This window comes from Stegostoma tigrinum, chromosome 22, assembly GCF_030684315.1.
Source record: "Stegostoma tigrinum isolate sSteTig4 chromosome 22, sSteTig4.hap1, whole genome shotgun sequence".
Taxonomy (NCBI): domain Eukaryota; kingdom Metazoa; phylum Chordata; class Chondrichthyes; order Orectolobiformes; family Stegostomatidae; genus Stegostoma; species Stegostoma tigrinum.
The window spans coordinates 3,618,938-3,644,293 of record NC_081375.1 but is presented as its reverse complement, the minus strand read 5'-3'; the positions used below and the strand labels follow the sequence as shown (position 1 = coordinate 3,644,293).

The window sequence follows — 25,356 nt, the reverse complement described above, 5'->3', positions numbered from 1 at the left end:
TGAGAGACCGAGAGAGAGGGTCAACCTTTATGAGAGAATAATGTGTTTAGACAACACTTCTAATCTAAAAAAAAATCCCAAAAAGTGTTCTTAAACAATAGTTGATACTCATTAGGTCAGAGGTCCAAAAGGTTGGTTAAAGAGTATTTGTATATATTTCTATCTATGCCTTTAAGGAGTAACTTCAAGAAGAAAAGGAAGGTAAGGAGGTTTAGGGAGGACATTCCAGGCAAGGTTCAAGCAACTGAAGACTTGGGCACCCGTGGTGGAGTCATTAAGAAGCTCATGGGGCTAGAACTGGGTACAGGTAGCAGAGTTTGAATGGACTTAGGGGGTAAAAGATGGTAAATGGAGAGACTTGTTCAGTCTTCCAGTCCCATCCCGGAGATCTGTGCTTCAGTGTTAAGTACCAAGGGCCTGTGGTGATTGTGTGGTACGTTGGTCTTTCCCACAGTCAACGAGCCAGCTTACACCAGCATCTTTGGTCCTTTTCCACCTTGTTTCCATCCAGTTCCATCTGCTCCTCCTATTGGTATTAATGTTTCCTGGGGTTCAGGGCTTTATAGGGGGAGGCCTGACGGATCATTTCTCCTCTGAAGGCTGAGGGAAATGCTATTGCAGCACAGTCCTTGCTAGGATCAGCAGCACCTCGGCCCAAGACCTTGCTGTTCTGTAGACTTCAGTAAGCCTTAGAAACATGACAATTGAAATGTATGAAATACAATAGTCAATTTGCACATAGCAAATTATGCTCACACTCACACGTTCAAATAGTGACGAAGGATGCTGTAGGTTGCAGAGATACGTAGATAAGCTGCAGAGCTGGGCTGAGAGGTGGCAAATGGAGTTTAATGCAGACAAGTGTGAGGTGATGCACTTTGGTAGGAGTAACCAGAAGGCAAAGTACTGGGCTAATGGTAAGATTCTTAGTAGTGTAGATGAGCAGAGAAATCTCGGTGTCCTTGTACACAGATCCTTGAAAGTTGCCACCCAGGTTGACAGGGCTGTTAAGAAGGCGTACAGTGTTTTAGCTTTTATTAATAGAGGGATCGAGTTCCAGAACCAAGAGGTTATGGTGCAGCTGTACAAAACTCTGGTGCGGCCGCACTTGGAGTATTGTGTACAGTTCTGGTCACCGCATTATAAGAAGGATGTGGAAGCTTTGGAAAGGGTGCAGAGGAGATTTACTAGGATGTTGCCTGGTATGGAGGGAAGGTCTTACGAGGAAAGGCTGAGGGACTTGAGGCTGTTTTCGTTAGAGAGTCAAAGGTTGAGAGGTGACTTAATTGAAACATATAAAATAATCAGAGGGTTTCCCAGGGCAGAAATGGCTAGCACGAGGGGTCATAGTTTTAAGCTGGTTGGTGGAAAGTATAGAGGGGATGACAGAGGCAGGTTCTTTACGCAGAGAGTTGTGAGAGCATGGAATGCGTTGCCAGCAGCAGTTGTGGAAGCAAGGTCATTGGGGTCATTTAAGAGACTGCTGGACATGTATATGGTCACAGAAATTTGAGGGTGCATACATGAGGATAAATGGTCGGCACAACATTGTGGGCTGAAGGGCCTGTTCTGTGCTGTACTGTTCTATGTTCAATGTTCTATGTTCTATGGTTAGACAGGGTGGATAGGGAGAGCCTTTTTCCTAGGATGGTGACAGCGAGCACGAGGGGGCACAGCTTTAAATTGAGGGGTGATAGATATAGGACAGATGTCAGAGGTAGTTTCTTTACTCAGAGAGTAATAAGGGAATGGAACGCTTTGCCTGCAATGGTAGTAGATTTGCCAACTTTAGGTACATTTAAGTCGTCATTGGATAAGCATATGGACGTACATGGAATAATGTAGGTTAGATGGGCTTGAGATTGGTATGACAGGTTGGCACAACATCGAGGGCCGAAGGGCCTGTACTGTGCTGTCATGTTCTACGTTCTATGTTCAAACACACGTTCACACTCATTCTAGCAAATGCGCATGCTCCCACACACACACATGTATTAACATCCTGATGTGACCTAGTTAAATACATACATCACAGAAACATAATTCATTTCTACTGCCACGCAAGCTGATTGAAAATCGACCAGTTCAACCCCTTCTGACAGATGCTCAAGCTTTACATGTTATTACTGAGGCTGATATTGATAAATTGATTTAAAAATGGAACCATTGAGACTCTTGAACCCTGTTATCAGCTCAGTTGCTCACAGTCAGCAATCCGTCAGTGAGAGGGTCAATAAACCAACGCTCCGTGCTGATGATACCGGCTGCCCGTGCGATGAATAATTTATTTTGTATTTGCAGCATAGAAACAGCCCACTCAACACAACCACTTGTACCTGCCTAATCCTACTCCATCTCACCCCATCAGCATATCCTTCATTTCCTTCCTCCCTGACTCATTTATTTGCCTTTCTCATAAACACATCTGTACACTTCCTACATCTCAAAAGTACCTCATTGCCTTAAGGCACATTGGGATGGTGGTCGGTCAAGGTAAAGTTGTCACAGTCTCAGAGGATCACTGTCTCATTTAACCTAAGGTTTAATCTAAGGGTCACCACACCTCAGGCAAGGGAAGAGGTTGAGATCAAAAGTCCTTCATGTTGGCATCATACTGCATTACAAGCTAATTGTCAAGTTAGGCGCTATATAAATGTATGCCCTGAGGAAGAGAATTCTACGTCCTCAACACTCTCTGGAAAAGCTATCTTCTGTTTAAAGCCCCCAGTAGAAACAGCTCCTCATTTCCAGAGTCTATTCAGTCTTTCCTGATGGGTCAAACCTGCTGGTGATTTGTTTACTAGGTAGGGACTGCAATAACCAATCAGTGAAATTCCAGCTAACAGCAAAATGCTGCGGATGCTGCAAATCTGAAACGTAACCAGTAAATGCCAGAATCATCCAGCAGGCCATCTGTGGAGACAGGAACACCAGGTATAACTAGAGTATTGGTATAAGCAAGCATAACTAGAGGCTGTTACAGTGAAGATTTCCTGAGCCATTATTGTCTCAGTCAAGCAGGTTCAATGGGTAGATTTGGGACAGGCAATGCTTGAAAGACAGGAGCACTGACTGTGTAAGTCAGGGAAAGGAAACAGCAGAAACGTGTCGGGAAATTGGCAAAGTGGGAGGTTTTTTGTTTTTGACCTGACTATTCAGCACATATTGTCCCTGCTGGTTCCATCAAAGAACAATCCAATTAGTTCCACTTCTTTGTACTTTCCCAAGCCTGTGCAAATTTATATTTTTCAGATATTGGCCCATTCCCTTTAACTGCATTCCAGATTACAGTGTCCCTCTGAGGTCCATGCACTTCCCAGATCCTGGCCTTGTCCACATCCCTGGTTTTACCACTGACAGCGATGCCTCAGATACCAAGCCTGAAGCTCTGGAATTGCCTCCCTAAACCTCTCGACCTCTCCCTACTTTAAAACACATCTTAAAAGGCATCGTTCTGATAAAATAAAGAACTGCGGATGCTGACGATCTGAAACAAAAACAAATTTCCGGAGAAACTCAGTAGCTCTGGCAGCACCTGTGGAAAAAAAGCAGAGTTAATGTTTTAAAGTCCAATGACCCTTCTTCAGAACTGTAGGAGAAGGCTGACTGAACTCGAAACATTCATTCTGTTTTCTCTTCATAGATGCTGCCAGAGCTGCTGAGTTTCTCCACCTTTTTATTTGAGCTCTTGGTCATCTGACCTGATATCTCTGTTGTGGCTCAATGCTTTGGGACGTTGTACTGCGTTAAAAGTGCAATATAAATTGAAGCTGTTATACCTTTGAAGTCCTTTCATGTTTCATATATTTCTCCAATTTTCTACTGAAATTTATGATGGATTCTGATTTCACTGCCCTCGTTGGCACTGCAGCTTAGGTTGTAAAAACTCGCTGTGTTAAAGAAAAGCCTCATTTCCCATCTGGCTGATTCCCAGCTATCTAAAATCTGTCTTCTCCAGTTTCTGACTGGCCTTTCTTCCCAAACTGTTAAAACCCTTCAAAAATCTTATTAGCTGTGCATTTGTGACATTATCAAACCGAAACAAACATTCTCCCCTTGTTTCTATCTCCTTAAATGCTATCTGGGGTGTACGGAATATTGACTGTGACTCACTGAGACGCACTCTTACCTTTGAATTGTGGGACCATTTGAAGGTGCAATAATATCTAGGCTGACTCTCTGGTGCAGTGATGAGGGAGTGCTGCAGCATCCTCAGTGCAATCTCTCAAGACAGATGCAAAATCATTGCCCCATCGAACACCCAGATGCATTTAAATGGAGTCCCATGTCACTTTCGAAGAAGAGAGGAGTGGTTCCATGTTTGTATCCTGGCCAATATTCATCCCTAAGCTAACATTCCTACAACAGATTACTGGGTCATTTTCCATTACTGTTTGTGGGAGCCTCCTGTGCTCAAACTGGTTGCTCTGTTTTCTATAATAAGGCAATGAATACAGTTCAAAAGTAGTTCATTGGTTGTTTAGGATGCCCTGAGGTCGTGAGCATAGTGTGACACATAGAGGAAAGGTGTATAATGTTGATGGGGTAAGATAAAGGGATGTGAACAGAGCACTGCACAAGCACTGACATAAATGTGTTGGACCAATGGCTTGTCATTTGATTTTTTTACTGTTTTTATTGGAAATCTTATTCCATTCTGACAAAACTGCGACTCATAACCACTCAACCAAAATAAAGTGGCTGACATTCCTCTGTAGTGTAACTGGTCCTCCCAGCTTACAGTGCTAGATCTGAGACGGCATTCGGACTCATTACCAACTGAATTAAGTTTTAAGATTAATGTAAATTAACCTAAATTAAACCCTGGTCACAATTTGTACCTAAACAGCTTTGCTCCAAATTTCCACCAAGTTTTCTAACTAAGGTCAGTTATATTGCCTGACTTGCTAATTTTCAGATCTTTTAAGTCAAGATAGCTCAATACCATGTAGCTAGGAAAGAAGAAAAGAACTTAAATGAATCAAACGAACAGCTTGGCTCCTGGTTCGTTGTTTTCTAACAGAGGACCAGTCCCTGTTTGAGGACAGTCATGGAATTGGACCAGAGGCAGAGCGTCGAAAACACAACAATTAAAAATCCTGCACATGCTCCTTGATTTAAAACTGTTTTTCTTTACCCATTTTCTCTGAATTCATATCTTCCAAGCAGCTGTTGCAATCACAGCTTACTTCGGCTCCTGTCTGAGTCACAATCAGCGTACGTTCCAGAAAAAACACAAAACTCTCACAACAGCATCGAAACCAGATTCAAAAACAAAGTTGCTGGAAAAGCTCAGCAGCTCCGGCAGCATCTGAGGAGGAGAAAACAGAGTTAACGTTTCAGGTCCGGTGACCCTTCCTCAGAACCTCAAAATCAGATTCTTATTCTTCCCTGTCTTCTACAGGTTTTATACATTTTTGGTTCTGATCTGGGAGCTAGTTACAATTTCCCACTGATTACTTCCTTCTGCCTCGAGATTGATGATCCCTTCAGGGGTCAAACTGATCAGCATTCTCTTCAACAATTGAACAGATTGCTATGCTCTCTGCCGGTTAGAGTGAGGGTCTGAACTGTGAGTTGTGGCGAAAATACCACAAGAAGGATTCTAGAAGGTGCGGTAGGAGAAGACTGGGCCCTGTGCTGCACCGTCTGAAAGAACATGTACATGCACTACACTTTTTTCAACTCACAAAATAGGTGAATGAATGAACAATGTTATTGTCACATTTACCCAGGAAGATACAGTGCTCTGGCACCAATATCCAGCACCATTTCGCGTGACAAAAAGAATTAAAAATTCCTTAAATATAGTTCAACTTCTCTTCAAATTGGGCCTCAGGCACAGCTCCAGGGCTTCTGCAAGGTCTCTGAAAGGTGTTCTGGGCTCAGGGAGTCACCACTCTGGGTGTAGCAATGATGATGCTGAAGACCCAGGAGATTTCAACTTCACTGCAGCTGCCAACACAGCCAGGACTCCCCGCTCCGGACCTACCGCAGCCAGGAGTCCCCGCTCCGGACCTACCGCAGCCAGGAGTCCCCGCTCCGGGCCTACCACAGCCAGGACTCCCCGCTCCAGGCCTACTGCAGCCAGGAGTCCCTGCTCCGGCCCTACCGCAGCCAGGACTCCCCGCTCCAGGCCTACTGCAGCCAGGAGTCCCTGCTCTGGGCCTAACGCAGCCAGGAGTCCCCGCTCCATTCCAGCTGCAGCCAGGAGTCCCTGCTCCGGACCTACCACAGCGAGGACTCCCCGCTCCAGGCCTACTGCAGCCAGGAGTCCCTGCTCCAGGCCTACCGCAGCCAGGAGTCCCCACTCCATTCCAGCTGCAGCCAGGAGCCCCTGCTCCGGGCCTACCGCAGCCAGGACTCCCCACTCCAGGCCTATAGCAGCCAGGATTCACTGCTCTGGATCTACCACTAACACCAAGAGTCCAGGCTCAAAGTCTACTCCAACCAGGAGCTAAGTGAGAGCCACTCTAGAACATAGAACATAGAAAAGTACAGCACAGTACAGGCCCTTCGGCCCACGATGTTGTGCCGTGGAATAATCCTAATCCAAAAATAAAATAACCTAACCTACATTCCCCTCAATTCACTGCTGTCCATGTGCATGTCCAGCAGTCGCTTAAATGTCACTAATGACTCTGCTTCCACGGCTACCACTGGTAAACTATTCCATGCGCTCACAACTCTCTGGGTGAAGAACCTCCCTCTGACGTCTCCTCTACACCTTCCTCCTAACACCTTAAAACTATGACCCCTCATGGCAGCCAATCCTGCCCTGGGGAAAAGTCTCTGGCTATCGACTCTATCCATGCCTCTCATTACCTTGTACACCTCGATCAGGTCACCTCTCTTCCTCTCATTACCCTGTACACCCATCTGTTGTACATTTCTCAGGGCAATGCCTTGGCCAATCAGTCAACCCAACTTAGACAAAGGTTGTCAGTTAACTGTCACTCATCACTTAACTGATAAATTCTCCCTGGCAACACCACGACCAGAGACCACTTGCCAATGTATCAGCACTCTCATAGGGTATAAAATGTTGTTTTCCTTGGTATTCTTGAAAATTGTCTGGATGAGTGCAACATTCAACTAAATGTACCTTTTTCAGTAATACCCCCCGTGCTGTACCATGAAAGGTGGTTTTAAAATGTTATCTTGATGCTATTTGTGGGAATTTGCTGTTCACACAAATTAGTTGTAAACTCAATAGACCTGGGTTGCAGCAACTTTGAAATGAGGAACTACATTTGGGACAATTCATCAAACACTTTCAGGACTCTGGGTGATCCTGTGATGTGGCTTTCCTTGGACCATTACCTGCAAGTACACCAGCGAGGTAGATGAAGCTAATGCGGACAGCACCATGCACCATTTCGAGAGGGACTCCAACCAGCAGCTGCAGCACCACATTGAAGCCCAGGTGCTCGACTCTGGAATAAAAAACTCACACAGTCACAGTCACATTGCTCTCTCCAACAGATGCTTTACCTCTGAGAGCGATGATGAGAAACTGACCCAATTCCACAGGGTGCTAGTGAGACCCCTCAACCCCCCATCACTGTTTGCAGATATATCCAGTGAGAGAATCTGTTCGAATGGTCATGCAGAGCAATGGTTCCAGTAGTGTGGAGAGGCTGGAGAAACAGCAATTGTTTTCATTACAGCAGGGAAGGTTTTGGGAAAATTTGGTCAAATAAAGGAAGAGAAAGCTGATTTCACTGGGTGAAGGTGGTTGGTAACTAGATTAATGCAGTTTGGAAATTATTGGCAAAAAAAAGGAAGGTTGTGGGGAAATATTTCTACATTACAAGATGCCCTGCCTGAGAGCCCCGGCAACATTCAAAAAGGAAACGGATGAATATTTTGAAAGGAAGTATTTTTTAGGCTATGTGGATAAGAGGAGAGGGGAGGAGATGAATTGGGTAGTCAGAGGACTGGTGCCCCCCACCCCCCACTCCCTGCCTGTACTGTAATTACCATCGTAATCAATCCCATTCCTGCACTCAAACCACATGGAGTACACAGGTGATGTGGGAGAAGCAGTCGGTCAGCCTGGAACAGCTACTCACCCGACATGCATGAAGATGTAGCTGAGGTAACGCCAGGCTTGTCTGCGGAGCTGTGGCTGGTAGACTAGTGGGTTGTTCAGATATGAAGGGTGTGTGATCTGCAGCACCCACTTCTCCAGGGCCATCCCATAATAGACAAAGATGGCAATCTGTCAAATACAGAGCAGATCAGAGATGCTGCATTACCATCTGCTCACACTTCACTTTTTTACAAAAGTATTCACACATTGGGCGTTAGATAACAAAGTGTGGGGCTGGATGAACACAGCAGGCCAAGCAGCATCAGAGGAGCAGGAAGGCTGACGTTTCAGGCCTAGACCCTTCATCAGACCCTTCTTCATCTTTCTGATGAAGGGTCTAGGCCCAAAACGTCAGCTTTTGTGCTCCTGAGATGCTGCTTGACCTGCTGTGTTCATCCAGCCTCACACTTTGTTATCTCGGATTCTCCAACATCTGCAGTTCCCAGTATCTCTGACACATTGGGCGTTGCTGGCTGGGCCAAATTTCGTGCCCATCCTGAAGTGCCTTCAAGAAGTTGGTGGACCTCTTGAACCACTGGGGTATCTTATCCATAGAGCAGCACCTCTGACAGAGCAGCACGTCCTCAGTACAATTGGCAGCCTGGATTCTCTGCCCAAGCCTTTGGGGTGGGACTTGTGCCCATGGTCTCCCACAGTTTCCTGTGGGAGGTAATATCAGGATCTTGACCCAGTGACAGTGAAAGAATGGCGATATATTTCTGAGTCAGGATTGGGAGTAGCTCGGAGGGAAGCTCACAGGGGGCGGTGTTCCCAGGTACCTGCTGCCCTTGTTCTTCTGAATGGTAGAGGTCACATGTTTGGAAGGTGTTGGCTTCACGATAAGTTACTGCAGTGACTGCAATCGCACACAGTATCTTCACTGTGCACTGGTGGGAGAGGGAGTGAGTTTTGAAGGTGGTGGCAGAGATCAAATCAACCGGTAAAATGGGCTGCTTTGGTTTTGTGTTTCTTGCGCATTGTTGGAATGGCTGCAATTTCCAAATGCAAATGTTCCTGTTTGGTGGCTTCACCAGGATGACACCTCATTTTCAGGTCAGCCTGGTGCTGCTCCTGGCATGCCCTCCTGCACTCTCCATTGGTCATAGAACATAGAGCATTAGAACATAGAACATTACAGCACAGTACAGGCCCTTCGGCCCTCAATGTTGTGCCGACCTGCCATACCGATCTCAAGCCCATCTAACCTACACTATTCCATGTACGTCCATATGCTTGTCCAATGACGACTTAAATGTACCTAAAGTTGGCGAATCTATACCGTTGCAGGCAAAGCGTTCCATTCCCTTACTACTCTCTGAGTAAAGAAACTACCTCTGACATCTGTCCTATATCTTTCACCCCTCAATTTAAAGCTATGCCCCCTCGTGCTCGCCGTCACCATCCTAGGAAAAAGGCTCTCCCTATCCACCCTATCTAACCCCCTGGTCCAGGGTTGATCCCCTGGCCTGATGGTAAAGGTTCAGTGGGGAATATACTGGACCATGAAGTTACGGCTTACAGCTAATACAGTTCAAGATAATGAAGTGTGACGCAGGATGAACACAGCAGGCCAAGCAGCATCTCAGGAGCACAAAATGTGACGTTTTGGCCCTAGACCCTTCATCAGAGAGGGGGATGGGGTGAGGGTTCTGGAATAAATAGGGAGAGAGGGGGAGGCGGACCGAAGATGGAGAGAAAAGAAGGTAGGTGGAGAGGAGAGTATAGGTGGGGAGGTAGGGAGGGGATAGGTCAGTCCAGGGAAGACGGACAGGTCAAGGAGGTGGGATGAGGTTAGTAGGTAGGAGATGGAGGTGCGGCTTGAGGTGGGAGGAAGGGATGGGTGAGAGGAAGAACAGGTTAGGGAGGTAGAGACAGGCTGGGCTGGTTTTGGGATGCAGTGGGGGGAGGGGAAGAGCTGGGCTGGTTGTGTGATGCAGTGGGGGGAGGGGATGAACTGGGCTGGTTTTGGGATGCGGCGGGGGAAGGGGAGATTTTGAAGCTGGTGAAATCCACTTTGATACCATTGGGCTGCAGGGTTCCCAAGCGGAATATGAGTTGCTGTTCCTGCAACCTTCGGGTGGCATCATTATGGCACTGCAGGAGGCCCATGATGGACATGTCATCTAAAGAATGGGAGTGGGAGTGGAAATGGTTTGCGACTGAGAGGTGCAGTTGTTTATTGCGAACCGAGCGGAGGTGTTCTGCAAAGCGGTCCCCAAGCCTCCGCTTGGTTTCCCCAATGTAGAGGATGCCACACCGGGTACAATGGATACAGTATACCACATTGACAGATGTGCAGGTGAATCTCTGCTTAATATGGAAAGTCATCTTGGGGCCTGGGATAGGGGTGAGGGAGGAGGTGTGGGGGCAAGTGTAACATTTCCTGCGGTTGCAGGGGAAGGTGCCGGGTGTGGTGGGGTTGGAGGGGAATGTGGAGCGAACAAGGGAGTCACGGAGAGAGTGGTCTCTCCGGAAAGCAGACAGGGGTGGGGAGGGAAAAATGTCTTGGGTGGTGGGGTCGGATTGTAGATGGTAGAAGTGTTATATGGATGCTCAGGTTCGAGTTGTTAGATCAGTTTGTCTCATTTAGAACAGTGATAGTGACACACAACACAGCGCAGGGTATCCTCAATGTGAAACTGGAACATTGTCTCCACAAGGACTGTGCACTGGTTATTCCTACCCAAACCTGAACCATCTGCGGCAGGCAGATTGGTGAGGACAAGGTCAAACATGCTTTCCCCTCTTGTTGATTCTGCACCACAGACCCACTGAAATGTCCTACCCTGAATGCATTCTAAGCCTCTGCCACCCTCCGTGCTTCCTCCAAGTGGTCTTCACCTGGAGGAGTACTGGTCCATCAGCCAAGGGGGGTGCTGTAGGAGGCAAATGGCAATTGGTTTGTTTGCACATTTGAACCGATACCATGAGATATTGTGGTGCTCAATGTCAATGTTGAGGACTTCGAAGGCACCTCTCTCATTACTGTGATACATCATACAACAGTACCAGCCCTGCTGTGGCACAGGACATACCCAGGGATGATCGTGGCCTCTGGGACATTGCCCGTGATGTTAATATAGAGAAATTTGCAGGGTCACAGGGCTAGGTTTGACATTATCATTTCAGATGCCTAGGCAGAAGTAGGGTGCCCCATCTGGTTTCATGCCTTTTATTGGACTTTGTTCCAGTTTAATACAATTGAGTATCTCACTAGACGTTTTAAGGGTCAGCCACATTGCTGTGGGTCTGGAGTCACATGTGGCCAGGTTGGGTATGGACAGCAGATTTCCCTCCCTAAAAAGACATTAATGAACCTGATGGGTTTTTAAAGTGAGTTTCAGAGCCACCATTAGACCAGTTTTAAGTCTATGAGCTGCTGTGGGGTTTGAACCCATGATCCCAGAGCAATAGCCTGGGTCCTCAGGATTACCAGTCAGTGACATTATGACTGTGCCACCTGGAGGTGCAGCCACAAAAAGCAAAGAGAGGAAAAACTGGAAAGTTTGAAAAGCCAGAATGGGATAAGTGCAGAGATCTTGGTGGGCTGTAGTGCTGCAGGGGATACAGAGAGAACCCGCTGAAGGATTTGAAGACAAGCATAAGATTTTCAAATCCAAAGCATTGCTGGACCAGGAGCCCATGTAGGTCAGTGAGCAAAGGGGTAATGGGTGAACAGGACATCGTCCGAGCAAGGGTATGGGGCACCAAGTTGGCAGAAGGTGCAAGATGAGAAATTGGCCCTGGATAATTGGAATTGTTGAGGGTTTCAGAGGGATCGAGTGGAGGCTGGGACACAGTTACACTGTGCTACGAAGGTGAATACTGGTGGTGACGAAATGTGGTTAAAAGTGTGTCACTGATTTCTCAAAGCATTGACTACTGACCTGCAGAAAGGTAACAGTGATCATAAACCAAGGTGGGGGGCAGCATGTGTAGCTGTCATAGTACCACTTGCGGTCTAGTCCCCGGGGCAGGGTCTCGTAGGCAATGTGTCGGATAAATCGCTGAGATATCGTGAGGCCTGTTTCTTCAAGGAGTGAGTTGGCACGGAGACGGCGATTTCCCAAATGGATAGCATGGCGGAAGCTGTTAGACCGTTTGTTGCTCATCTGGTTAAAACAAAAATCCCGGAGTGGGAATTAGACCCAGACAAGGCTGTAATACCCTGAAAATGGGAAGTGTTTATCTGTTGGCCCATTGCTGAGGCAACATTCCCTCTCCACGACCATTGGTCACTCAGGTAATCAATCCATCTGTTCAGAATGCAATATGTGTGTCAGACGATGAAATGTTTTACAGTTAGTGGAATAGTTTCTGGATTGTTGTGTCTGTTATAATGTGGGAAATGTAGCTGCCAATTTGCAAACAGCAAGCTCCCAGAAACAACGCTGTAATGATAAGCAGATATTCTGTTTTCTGTGATGTCAGTTAAGTGATCAAATATTATCCAATACACCATGTTGTAGCCCTGTGCCCCCCTTCAAATAATGGACGTGGATTTATTACAGCTTAATGTCTCATTGAAAGAGCAGCACCTCTGACAGTGCTGCTGTCCCTCAGTATAAATGTCAGCCTGGAATCTCTGCTCAAATCTCTGGGTGGAGCTTGTGGCCATGACCTTCCAACTCAGTGACAAGAGAAATAACATTGAACCACAGCCTGACAAACTTTTGACTAACCAATCCTCACCCATGATAAAACACGCTCCCAGTTGGGCGAATGTCAATTAAAGGCTCCCATCAATCTGGTCATTTCACATAAAATTCACCAGAGCCTTTCCCCATCTAATTTACTGCGTTAATCCCATCAGCCAGCTGTGAAACGAGAATGTGACGTTGTGCAGAACTGTCAGAGTGCAGGCTGTTTGATTGCTGTGTGTTGTTCACAGTCTTAATTACACTTTTCTATTCCTGGTACATTGGCCGGAAACCGGGGACTGATTTCTCTAATACCAAACGTCTGGAAGTTGGAGAACTGAAATCCATTTTACAAAGACTGGTCTCAGTAAAAGTGACCATGAAGCCATTGGATTGTTGTATGAATCCTGGAAATTTCCTCATTCTTTCCAGGGTAAAAAAAACCCTGATTTCCTTTATAATAAAATGTGAGGCTGGATGAACACAGCAGGCCCAGCAGCATCTCAGGAGCACAAAAGCTGACGTTTCAGGCCTGGACCCTTCATCAGAGAGGGGGATGGGGAGAGGGAACTGGAATAAATAGGGAGAGGGGGGAGGCTGACCGAAGATGGAGAGTAAAGAAGATAGGTGGAGAGGAGAGTATAGGTGGGGAGGGGATAGGTCAGTTCAGGGAAGACGGACAGGTCAAGGAGGTGGGATGAGGTTAGTAGGTAGATGGGGGTGCGGCTTGGGGTGGGAGGAAGGGATGGGTGAGAGGAAGAACCGGTTAGGGAGGCAGAGACAGGCTGGACTGGTTTTGGGATGCAGTCGGTGGGGGGGGAAGAGCTGGGCTGGTTGTGTGGTGCAGTGGGGGGAGGGGACGAACTGGGCTGGTTTCTTTCCAGGCTAGAGACAAAAACAAAACTGCAGATCTTGCAATCCAGGGTGGACCAACAGGAGGCTGGAAGGACACAGCAAGGTAGGCAGCATCTGGAGGAAAGGAGCAGCCAATGTTTGGGGTATTGCCCCTTCTTGAAGAAAAAGGGTAATACCTGACATGTTGACTGCTCCTTTCCTCCAGATGCTGCTTGGCCTGCTGCATTCTTCCTTTCCAGGCTGACCTGTCAGTCCTGCAACAGCCTGGCTGACTCTTAGTGAAGTAATGGTAAATAAGGACAGAAAGCAGCAGCAGGGAACTGATAGCTGAGTAGGTAAGCAATGGTCAGGTACTGGGTTGTCTGACTGTATCTTCAGTTGTAATCAGCTTCCATACAGCCCCATTTGCCAGCATTTGGTCCATATCCCTCTAAAATCTTCCTATTCATGTACCCATCCAGAGACCTTTTAAATGTTCTAATTATACCAGCCCCCAACACTTCCTCTGTATGTTATATCTTGTCCCTAGCGGCAGCTCCTATCTGTGTCCATAACTTCCCACCTCCTCCCCACCATACACAAATACAAATACAAATACAAACACACACACACACACACACACACACACAATGGGTATACACACACACACACACACACACACACACACACACACACACACACACATGCACACACTCACGCGCAGACATACACACACACGCACACACATGCACAGACACACACACACACACACGCACAAATACACACACACACATGCACATGCACACACATGCACAGACACACCCACACACACATGCACGCACTCACGCGCAGACATACACACACATGCACAGACACAGACACACACACGCACACACACATGCATGCGCGCACTCACGCGCAGACATACACACACGCGCGCACACACATGCATGCGTGTGCGCACATACACACACACACACACATGCACGCACACACTCACGCACAGACATACACACACGCACACACATACACGCGCAGACGTACACACACACACATACACACACACATACACAAACGCACACACATACACACACATGCACGCACGCACTCACGCGCAGACATACACACACACACACATACACACACGCACACACATACACACACGCACGCACTCACGCGCAGACATACACACACACACACATACACACACGCACTCATGCACGGACATACACACACACACGCATGCGCACACATACACACACACACGCACATACATGCAACACGCCTCCCTTCAACATTTGGAGAGTGTCAATGCTCTCACCCAGCCGCTAGCTTTAGATACTAAGGTATAAATTCCTCTCTTCCTGCCCCATGTTTTGGCTCATTAGAAAAATTCTAAGATTTGTAGTGTTTTCATGTGGCCATTTCAGATTCCCAGAGATCAGCCAGAAAGTATAGTTTGACCTGATGTCACACCTTACACCATCAGTCCCAGCCTTCAATATTCCCTCTGGACTGAAATCAGGCAGTGTTAACAATGAAATGTGACACAGAAATGATCAACTGGTGGGAAATGTCTGTGAACAAAATATTCTGCAGTTTATTAACCCATCTAAAAGAAAACTCCTGATCATCAATTGTACAGTGCTTTATGAATAACACAGTTGATGCTGGGATAGTGAGTTACAGACGAGAACCTAACAGGGAGTTCTAGGAGTTGATATGTAGAAATAACAGATACCAGGAGAGAGTTATACTGGAATCCAATCAAGGAGTTCAGAGGGTTAAAAAATATTACATTGAATATACAACACAGAAACAGGGCATTCAGCCCAAATATTATTTATGGGAGTCCATAGGAACTGAAGGAGCCAATCGGCCTTTCAGTTCTGTTCTGTCATTCAATGCAATCTTGCCTAATCTGTGGTCTAACTCCATCCAGCTGCTAAATAAAAACTGATAGAACTGTGGATGCTGTAAATCAGGAACAAAAACAAAGCTGCTGGAAAAGCTCAGCAGGTCTGGCAGCATCTGTGAAGGAGAAAATAGAGTTAACGTTTTGGGTCCAGTGACCCTTGCTCAGAATTGAGGAACTACAATGAGAAAGGGTCACTGGACCCAAAACATTAACTCTGTTTTCTCCCTCACAGATGCTGCCAGACCTGCTGAGCTTTTCCAGCAACTTTGTTTTTGTTCCACCCACCTGCTGTCGACTCATTTCTTTTAATGCGTCTGCTTAACAGAAATTTATCAATCTCAAATTTAAAATTAACAACTGATCCTAGACGATGCCCTCAGTTATCAGACTATGCCCCCAGTTATCAGGCTATGCCCCCAGTTAGCAGACTATGCCCCCAGTTATCAGACCATGCCCCCAGTTATCAGGCTATGCCCCCAGTTATCAGACAATGCCCCAGTTATCAGGCTATGCCCCCAGTTATCAGACAATGCCCCAGTTATCAGGCTATGCCCCCAGTTATCAGACAATGCCCCAGTTATCAGACTATGCCCCCAGTTATCAGACAATGCCCCCAGTTATCAGACAATGCCCTAGTTATCAGACCATGTCCCTACTTCTAAAATGCCCAACCAGTGGAAATAGTTTAGTTTTATTGACCTGCCTTTTCTTTGAGACTTCAATCAGATCATCCCTTAATCTTCTACAATCTAGAGAAAACAAGGCTCATTTGTATAATCTCTCCTCATAACTTAATCCCTAAAGCCCGGGCATCACCTTATAAACCTACATTGTACCCCCTCCAAGGCCACACTATCCTCCTGAGGTGTGCTACCCAGATCTGCTCATTGTACTCCAAATAGGCTCCAGTCAGGCTTTTGTAAAACTGCAGCATAACTTCTACATGTTTATGCTCCAGTCCTCTCGATATAAAGGCTAGCATTCCATTAGCATTCTGAATTATTTTCTGCATAATTTTTACTCTGTTGGAGTTATTTCCTGATTCAGTTTCCCCGTCTCCATCTTTCATCCCTTTCTTTCTGCTCATTTGTCCAGTTTCTGTTTTAAAGCATGTTTACTGTTTGTCTGAACCAGTTCCTGTAGTAGTGCATTCCACATGGTAACCAAACTCTCCAGTTAACACATTTCTGCTTATTCTCCTGTTGGATATATTAGTAACTATCCTGTATCAATGACCCCAAATCCTGAAAAGTTGAACCATTTCCTGCACATATACCCTGTCCATCCTATTTATCACATTAAAGATCTCTTTCATCTCCCCTCTAATTTTTCTTTTCCAAAGAGGAAAATTCTAATCTCTTTAATCTTCCCGACAACAGTGATCTGAGTTTCAGTCCCGTCCTCAGAAGTGCAGGGGTTACTTTCCAGCAGTGCTTTCAGCCTCTGGGGTGACCATACCTTCATCAGATCACTGGCTTTACTGGTAGTTTAGCGTAAGGCAGCCCCGAAGGGTCTAGGCCCGAAACGTCAGCTTTTGTGCTCCTGAGATGCTGCTGGGCCTGCTGTGTTCATCCAGCCTCACATTTCATTCCCTTGGTAAAGGAGTTGAAGTTAGTGAGAGGTATGGTGCCCAGAAGATTGTTAACCAGCTGGTGTTCACTAATAATACCTGCCAAAGGTAACTGAAGGAGCTGTCGAGTGTTTTGATTGTTAGCTCCCTCCGCTAATGGTGCCGAGCGGTTTGGGAATAAACTGTACTGATGTTACTGAATGAGCTTCTCAGCATCCTGAGTCATTGCTGCTGGACTAGGGGGTAACAGGAGCCAGAAACACATCAGGAGACTCTCTGGGAGACTTTGTCAGGACTTCACCGACACTGTGGTAATATTTATTCTGGAAACGTTCTCTGAGAAGCTCCCCGAAAAGACTAAAGGTGTGCGACTCTATCCTGAAGGAGAGCATATGGAATGATCACATGAATGTGGCTGTTATCATTTTGAAGAAATACACCTAACTCACTGAATATTCTTCACATTCCATTATACATTTGCTGCCACTGCTCACTCACCAGGTTAACAAAGTCCTGGTAACAGATCTTCCCCTCAGAGTTGCTGTCTGCCAAAGCCAGGAGTACCTCCACTTTATGTGGGTCCAGCTCTGAGCCATGGGCCTGCAGAAGGTTCCGGAACTTCTCAGTACTAATGTAGCCTGTGTTGGCAGGATCAAACTGTCAGAAAGATGAGAAGGTCAGAGGGTAACACCAAAAGTACAACAGAGCTCCAACCAAGGCCAACAGAAAACCAACTAGGACCACTTCCCACCCCAAGGCCAGTGAAATCTGGGATCACCATGGAAACGTGTGCAAACAGAAACTGCTGAGGTCTGGCTGCATCTGCGGTGAGAGAAACAGAGTTAGCTTTTCGAGTCCAGTGACCCCTCTGCAGAAGAAGGCTCAGCAGTTTCTGTTTTTGTTTGTTTCCAATCTTTAACATTCTGTGTTCTTTGTTTCATGTTCGCACCAAGATGGATTTTGACTTCCAAATAAATACAGAGAAGGCTAACGCTTCTGGAATGTGTTGGGTATAGTAAGGGGCAGAAATGGGATCTGTGGGAATGGCTTGCATCAAAAGCACTCAGCGTCAGTGCGAGGTGGGAATGTTGGTTTGAGATTAGGATCAGTTCCATTGCGATTATATTGAATTCCAGAGCCTGATAAAGGAGAGCAGGGGTGGTCCAGGTAACCCATTGAGCTTCCTCTGTTCTTTGCGAGGAGGCTAACCTTCTCCCTTCATTAGTCTATCCCTCTATCGCCTCAGCATCTAAAAAGGGAATTGCCTTCAGCCTGGGCCCCAGTTCAGTGGAAGGTTCATCTTATGGGAAGCAGGAGGAGCTCAGCAGCAGCTCATCACAAACCTGGCTGTTGAAGAGAGAGAAAATCTTTAGCTGGGAATAAAAATGAGGTTGGTCACTATACAGTTAAAGCAACACTGTCTATAAGGAGATAGTACGAGCTGAAGATGCTGGAGAATCTGAGCTAACACGGTGTGGAGCTGGATGAACAGAGCAGGCCAAGCAGCATCAGAGGAGCAGGAAAGCTGACGTTTCGGGTTGGGACCTTTGGGTTGGGAATACCTGCTGTGTTCCTCCAGCTGCACACTGTGTTTTGTCTTGCACTCTCAATACTGCTTCCTGAATCTTTCACATTCTGGAGCTGCAGGTTCTCTCTCTCTTCATTTTTAATGAAATCTGTCTGTTGTTGTAAAGGGTGCTTCCCAGGGGGTGAGCTATCAGTGTCCTTTTGTGGCCGAGGCAGGCGGTTGAGATGAATGTTGAACTAAGAGCTGACCTCAAGCTTGTTGTGAATAATTCAGAGCAAGCAAGTTGTCGGGAGGTGAAGGCAGGCTTGCTTCATTTGGGAGCCCCAGCTCCTGAGCTTTCTGCTGGCTGGATAATTCTATTCTTTCACCTGAATCAGCATTTTGGCATTCCGCAAGTCAGATCCCAGATCCGGCTGCCTGCAGATACAGCTCTGATTCCACATTGTCCATCACTCTTCCAGTCCAGCAGAATGAGAGGTCATCTCATTCACACTCATTTCTCAACAGGACACAACCGAGCAGGAAGTTTCTCCCTGGGGAGGGGGTCAGTCCAGAGTCAGGGACACAGCTTTTACTCATTCACGGGATGAAGGTGTCTCTGGCTAGGCAGTACTTATTACTGAAAGAACTGCGGATGCTGTAAATCAGGAAGCTCAGCAGGTCTGGCAGCATCTGTGAGGGAAAAAAAAGAGTTAGCGTTTTGGGTCCAGTCCCTTGAGGGGCCACCAAACCTGAAACATTAACTCTGTTCTTCCCTTCACAGATCTTGCCAGATCTGCTGAGCTTTTCCAGCAACTTATGTTTTTGTTCCTGCATTTATTGCCCATGCCTAATTTCCCAGAGGGCAGTTAAGAGTCAACCACATTGCTGTGGACCTGGAGTCACATGTAGGCCAGACCAGGTAAGGATGGCAGTTTCCTTCCCTACAGGACATTAGTGAACCACATGGGCTATTTCCTGACAATTAGTAATACAGTCATGGTCATCATTAGATTCTAAATTCCAGATTTTTATTGAATTCAAATTCCACCGTCTGCTACTGCAGGGTTTGAACCAAGGTCCCCAAAACATTACATAGGTCTCTGGATGAACAGGCCAGTGATGTCATCACTAGCCTATTGCCTTCTCCTATGGGCTTAGAATAAAATGAAGGGGTTCTTGTGGCACAGAGGTAGTATCCCTACCTCTGAAGCGGGAGGCCTTAGTTCAGGTCCCATCTGTTTGCGAGTTGTGTAATAACATTCCTGAACAGGCTGATTAGAAGATTTTTTTTCAGAATAAGAGGCAAGCCATTGAGGACTGAGATAGGAGGAATCTCTATGCTGCGACACTGATGAATCTTTGGATCAAAGGGAATTGTCTCAGTGTTTGAGCACATTCGGGACAAATATTAATAGATTTCATGATGATAAAGATATCACGGAAGATGAAGAAATGGTGGGAGAATATGATTGGCTTAGTTCAGCCATGAGCTTGTTCATGGTGGAGAAGGTTTAAGGGGCCAAATGGCATATTCCTACTGCAATGTTCCAACTGAAGTGATTTTCTCTGAATATCCCCCCCCCCCTCACTTTGGTAATTATTTGAGTTGTTTTGTAGTTTTTGTTTCATTCTTCCTTTTCCTGCTTTGTTGCTGTGGTTTCTGGGACCTTGCGATCAGGGCTGTCCAGCTGTGGCTCAGTGAGTCACACCTTCATCGCAGAAAGTCAGGGGCTCGAGTCCCACTCGAGAAACTCAATCACACGCTCAAACAATGACAGGCGCTGTCCATCAGGATGAGGTGTTCATCCTGCCTGCCTTCCCACGTGGATATCACTTTGAACAAGTGGAGGTTACGGTCCTCACCAGGAGGACCTGACCAATAGTTACCCTTCAGGCAACACCCTTACAAGCAAACCATCACATTGTAGTTACGGGGCCTCACTAGGTGCCAAATGAAAACACAGTCAGTGGCTGCACTTGGCCAAAAAGCTGTGAGAAGTTCTGAGATTGCAAAAGGCACAATAAATGTGTGTCATTTTGTTCCACCCATTCTCCTGGGGCATTGGGCCATCAGAGGTGTGCACCATCACATCTCGTCCTGACTCACTGTGGCAGGACAGCTCCCTGCGAAGGTACTGGACAGTTCTGGATTCTCAGTAAAACTGCCTCGTCCCCCTCGGTCTGATAATTTTTTACAAGCAATAATCAAAAGTATTCAAAGAATTTATTCAAAGAAGCCACACATTTATTGATGTCCCTATGATGTTCGTCATACTTATTCCATGTGTCTGTGCCCTGGAGATTAATCAGTAATTCCTACTGGCTCTAGATCAGTCCTGATGGTGGTGTTTTAAACAGTTACAGTGCAATTCCCACTGGACAGCAGCATGACGTTAAAACTTGTTTCAGATTTCTAGATTTGGATGCAACTTTGGCAGAGCTGCAGCTCAGGATGGAGACTGGCCACCTCACTGCCTTCCACACCAAACAGCAGAACTGACTGGGCTTGCAGCTCTCAGCAATCCCAAACCAACCAGGCACACTGTTCAACTTCCTCCAGGTGAATCTTCATCACAGAACCTCCTGAGAACACACCATAAAGTTCACAGGCCCACACACACACACACACACACACACACACACACACACACACACACACATGCACACACACACACACACACACATGCACACAACACACACATACACACACATGTGCGCGCACACACACAGAGACACACACACACACACACACAGACACACACACAAACAAACACACACACCATGAGTTCAGACACACACACACACAAACACACACACACACACACACACACACACACACCATGAGTTCAGACACACACACACACACACACCATGGGTTCAGACACACACACTCACCATGAGTTCAGACACACAGACACTCCATGGGCTCAGACACACACACACACACACACACACACAAACATACACACACTCCATGGGTTCAGACACACACACACACACACACGCCATGAGTTCAGACACACACACACACACACACACTCCATGGGCTCAGACACACACACACACTCCATGGGTTCAGACACACACACACACACACACACACACACCATGAGTTCAGACACACACACACACACACACACACACACACACACCATGGGTTCAGACACACACACACACACACACACACCATGAGTTCAGACACACAGACACTCCATGGGCTCAGACACACACACACACACACCATGGGCTCAGACACACACACACACACAAACACACACACACTCCATGGGTTCAGACACACACACACGCCATGAGTTCAGACACACACACACACACACACACACACAATGGGTTCACAGGCTGAATCCCAAAAGATTATATAATACAAAGGAACAGGAACGGGCCCTTGGCCCATAAAGTCTGCGCCACCATTCAACAAGATCATGACTTACCTGATTAACCTCAACCGCACTTTCCTGCCTTTTCCCTAGAGCCCTTCATTTCCCTTAATGATTTGAAACCTGTCTATCTTTACCCTCTGAACACTGCACAATGTAAAGAATTCCACAGATTCACTACCTTCTGGCAGAAGAAATTCTTCCACATGTCAAGCCTTTACTCTGAGATGATGCCCTCTGGTCCTGGATACTCCCACAAGGGGAAACAACCTCCCTATATCTACCCTGTCAAATCCTCTAAGAATCTTACATTATTTCCAAAAGGTTGCCTCTCATTCTAAATTCTAATGTGTACAAGCCTCCCAACCTTTCTGCGTAAGAAAATTTCTCCATGCTGGGATCAACCTCAAGAATCTTCTGTGGGCTGCGTCTAATTCAGGATATCTTTCCTTACCTAAATCAACACTGCTCACAGTTATCCAGCTGTGGTCAGACTAGTCCCTTGTATAGTTTAAGATAAAACTCTTTATTTTTATACTCCACCCTCTTCGAAGTAAAGGCTAACATTCCATTTGTCTTCCCTATTATTGGCCGAACATGAACGCTAGGTTTTGTGATTCATACACAAGTACTCCCAAATCTCACTGTGCTGTAGCTTTCTGCAGTCTTTCCCAATTAAATAACATTCATCTCCTCTATTCTTCCTATCAAATGTGTAACCTCATATTTTTCCACATTATATTTAATCTGCCAAGTTTTTGCCCATTCAGTTAACATTCTCCATCCCTCTGCAGACTCTTTGTGTTATCCTCACTTCTCGCCTTCCCACCTGTCTTTGTGTCATCCACAAACCTGGTGATAGCACATTCACTTCCATCATCCGAATCACTAATAATACATTGGAAGTAATTTTGGCCCCAGCTTTGATCTCTGAAGCACTCCTCTAGTTACAGATTGCCATCCTGAAAATGCCACCTTTATCCCAACTCTGTTTTCTGTTAGTTAGCTGTTCCCTTATCCATGCTAACACACTATCTGCAATATCACAGACTTTTACCTTATTAAATAGCTTTATGTGTAGTAGCATATTGAACACCTTGAAACCCAAATATATTCCACCTAGTTGCACCCCTTTATTTATCATTCCTGAATCCTCCTCAAAGAATGCTAACAATGTTTCATGCATGATTTTCCTCATGTGAAGACATCCTGACTCTACTTGATACTGAGATAGTAAGAACTGCAGATGTTGGAGTCAGCGGTAACACAGTGTGGAGCTGGATGAACACAGCAGGCCAGGCAGCATCAGAGGAGCAGGAAAGTTGACGTTTCTGGTCGGGACCCTTCTTCAGAAAAACCTGCTGGTAAATCCTTCATAAAGACTTCAACATTTTCCCAATGACTGATGGTAAGGATCTAGCCTTTATCACATGTTTTTAGTCATCCTTTCTTTTCGAATTAGGGTATTACATTGGCAGTTTTCCAATAATTGGTGACTTTTCTGGAATCTAAGCATTTTTAGAAGTTTACCAGAGTTGGGCAGCACGGTGGCTCAGTGGTGAGCACTGCAGCCTCACAGCGCCAGGGACCTGGGTTTGATTCCAGCCTCGGGGAACTGTCTGTGAGGAGTTTTTTCATTCTCCCCGTGTCTGCGTGGGTTTCCCCCGGATGCTCCGGTTTCCCCCCACAGTCCAAAGATGTGCAGGCTAGGTGGATTGGCCATGCTAAATTGCCCTATGTTCAGGGGTATGTGGGTTATAGGGGAATGGGTCTGGGTGGGATGCTTCAAGGGGCGGTGTGGACTTGTTCGGCTGAAGGGCCTGTTTCCACACTGTAGATCATCCAATCTAATCTAATCTAAAGTGCACCCACTTCCTCTATAATTATTTCTTGTAAAATCCAAGGATGCAACCCATCAGGTCCAGGGTCTTAACAGCCTTTAAGCCCATTAGTTTCCTAGAACTGTTGCTTGTGTTTAGACTAAAGCTGTTGTGATAAAGGTGTTTCATTTACACCATTGATTTTAAAGAAGAGGTAAATTGGATTTGTAGCTTCAGTTCTGTGAAGCTAGCTGTTTTTTCTAAGAGGTCAAAACTTTAAAACAGTGAACTAAAGACATAATTTTGAAGAAGACATGTAATTTAAGTGTCTGAGAGATAATAGAAACTGCAGATGCCGGAGAATCCGAGATAACAAGGTGTAGAGCTGGATGAACACAGCAGGCCAAGCAGCATCAGGGGAGCAGGAAAGCTGACGTGTCTGAAGAAGGTTCTAGGCTCGAAACACCAGCCTTCCTGCTCTTCTGATGCTGCTTGGCCTGCTGTGTTCATCCAGCTCCACACCTTGTTATCTTAAGTGTCTAGCAGGATACCCATGGTGCTAAGTGAATAAATGTTTACAAAGATGGATATTTATGCCATGTCGCTGATGACTGAAAGTAGAATGATGAAGCAGTCATTTGCTGGGTTGGATTTTTCATGCTTTATGTGGACAAGCTGTTGAACTCCCCCACCCATAGATTCTGCTCCATGGCAGCCCCCTACTTTTTTGGAGGGGCTATTGGTTTCCTTGTTCATTCTGACACAGTGCTGTGAGATTTCATGGGGTCAGGAGTCAATGCTGAGGACTCTCAAATTAACTCCATGTTCTTCCACTTCTCTGCTGGGTCTGTCCTACCGTTGGGACAGGATAAAACACTTTTTGGCATGTCTTGGGGTTGTGATGGATGCTATATAAATGCACATGGCTGCTTGAAGGAAAGGTGAATTAGGGTGTGAGAAGGTTCGGGTGGAATGTAAGCATGAGCATCGACTATTTGGTTGAAATGATGTGTTTCTGAGCAGCAATCATTGCTGGTGAATAAAGAGTTAGTCTCTCAGATGGCTGCTAACTGACTTGTCTGGCAATATTCTCTCTGATGAAGGGTCTAGGCCCGAAACGTCAGCCTTCCTGCTCCTCTGATGCCGCTTGGCCTGCTGTGTTCATCCAGCCCCACACTTTGTCTTACAATATTGATGGCAGTGAACCAGCAGCCGCCCCCTGCGGGCCAGTGGCAGGGATTGTTTTGCCAAACACTCTGCCCGTCCCTTTGATGCCGGATTAACACAACAGAATGCCTGGTTCAGGGGGACTGACAGTTCTTCTGTTTGCAAAAACTGAGTCTGTGTTTGTTTAACTTGGAAAGTCGGGCTCATTGAGAGACCCTGTTGGTACTTTCGGGTATAGTTGGTTTTTCGATTAATGGCCAGAGGAGCTGGGGTTAGTTAAATCACCCTGTGAATTCTCTCAAACTCCGTCTGGTCTATAACTGAGAGCTTATCCTCTTTATTCACTTTTCATTCCCTTTCTGAAAGGTCACAGTGAGAAGGCAACACAGTGTTTGTAAGCTTTT

The 25,356-nt window shown here is 46.2% G+C and overlaps 1 protein-coding gene across 6 annotated transcripts in view; it reads right to left on the bottom strand.

Moving 5' to 3' along the window:
* Positions 1 to 25,356, bottom strand: part of rhbdl3 (rhomboid, veinlet-like 3 (Drosophila)) — a 70,808-nt gene that overhangs the window by 5,881 nt on the left and 39,571 nt on the right. For 3 of the 6 annotated variants that reach the window (XM_059653578.1, XM_059653583.1, XM_059653579.1), the window contains 4 exons: positions 17,556 to 17,714; positions 11,983 to 12,207; positions 8,076 to 8,224; positions 7,324 to 7,436 (listed from right to left, as the gene is read on the bottom strand). In XM_059653578.1, the coding sequence (XP_059509561.1) occupies positions 7,324 to 7,436; positions 8,076 to 8,224; positions 11,983 to 12,207; positions 17,556 to 17,714 (646 nt within the window). The remainder of the gene's footprint in view (positions 1 to 7,323; positions 7,437 to 8,075; positions 8,225 to 11,982; positions 12,208 to 17,555; positions 17,715 to 25,356) is intronic. The other 3 variants (XM_059653582.1, XM_059653581.1, XM_059653580.1) reach the window with 3 other exon arrangements.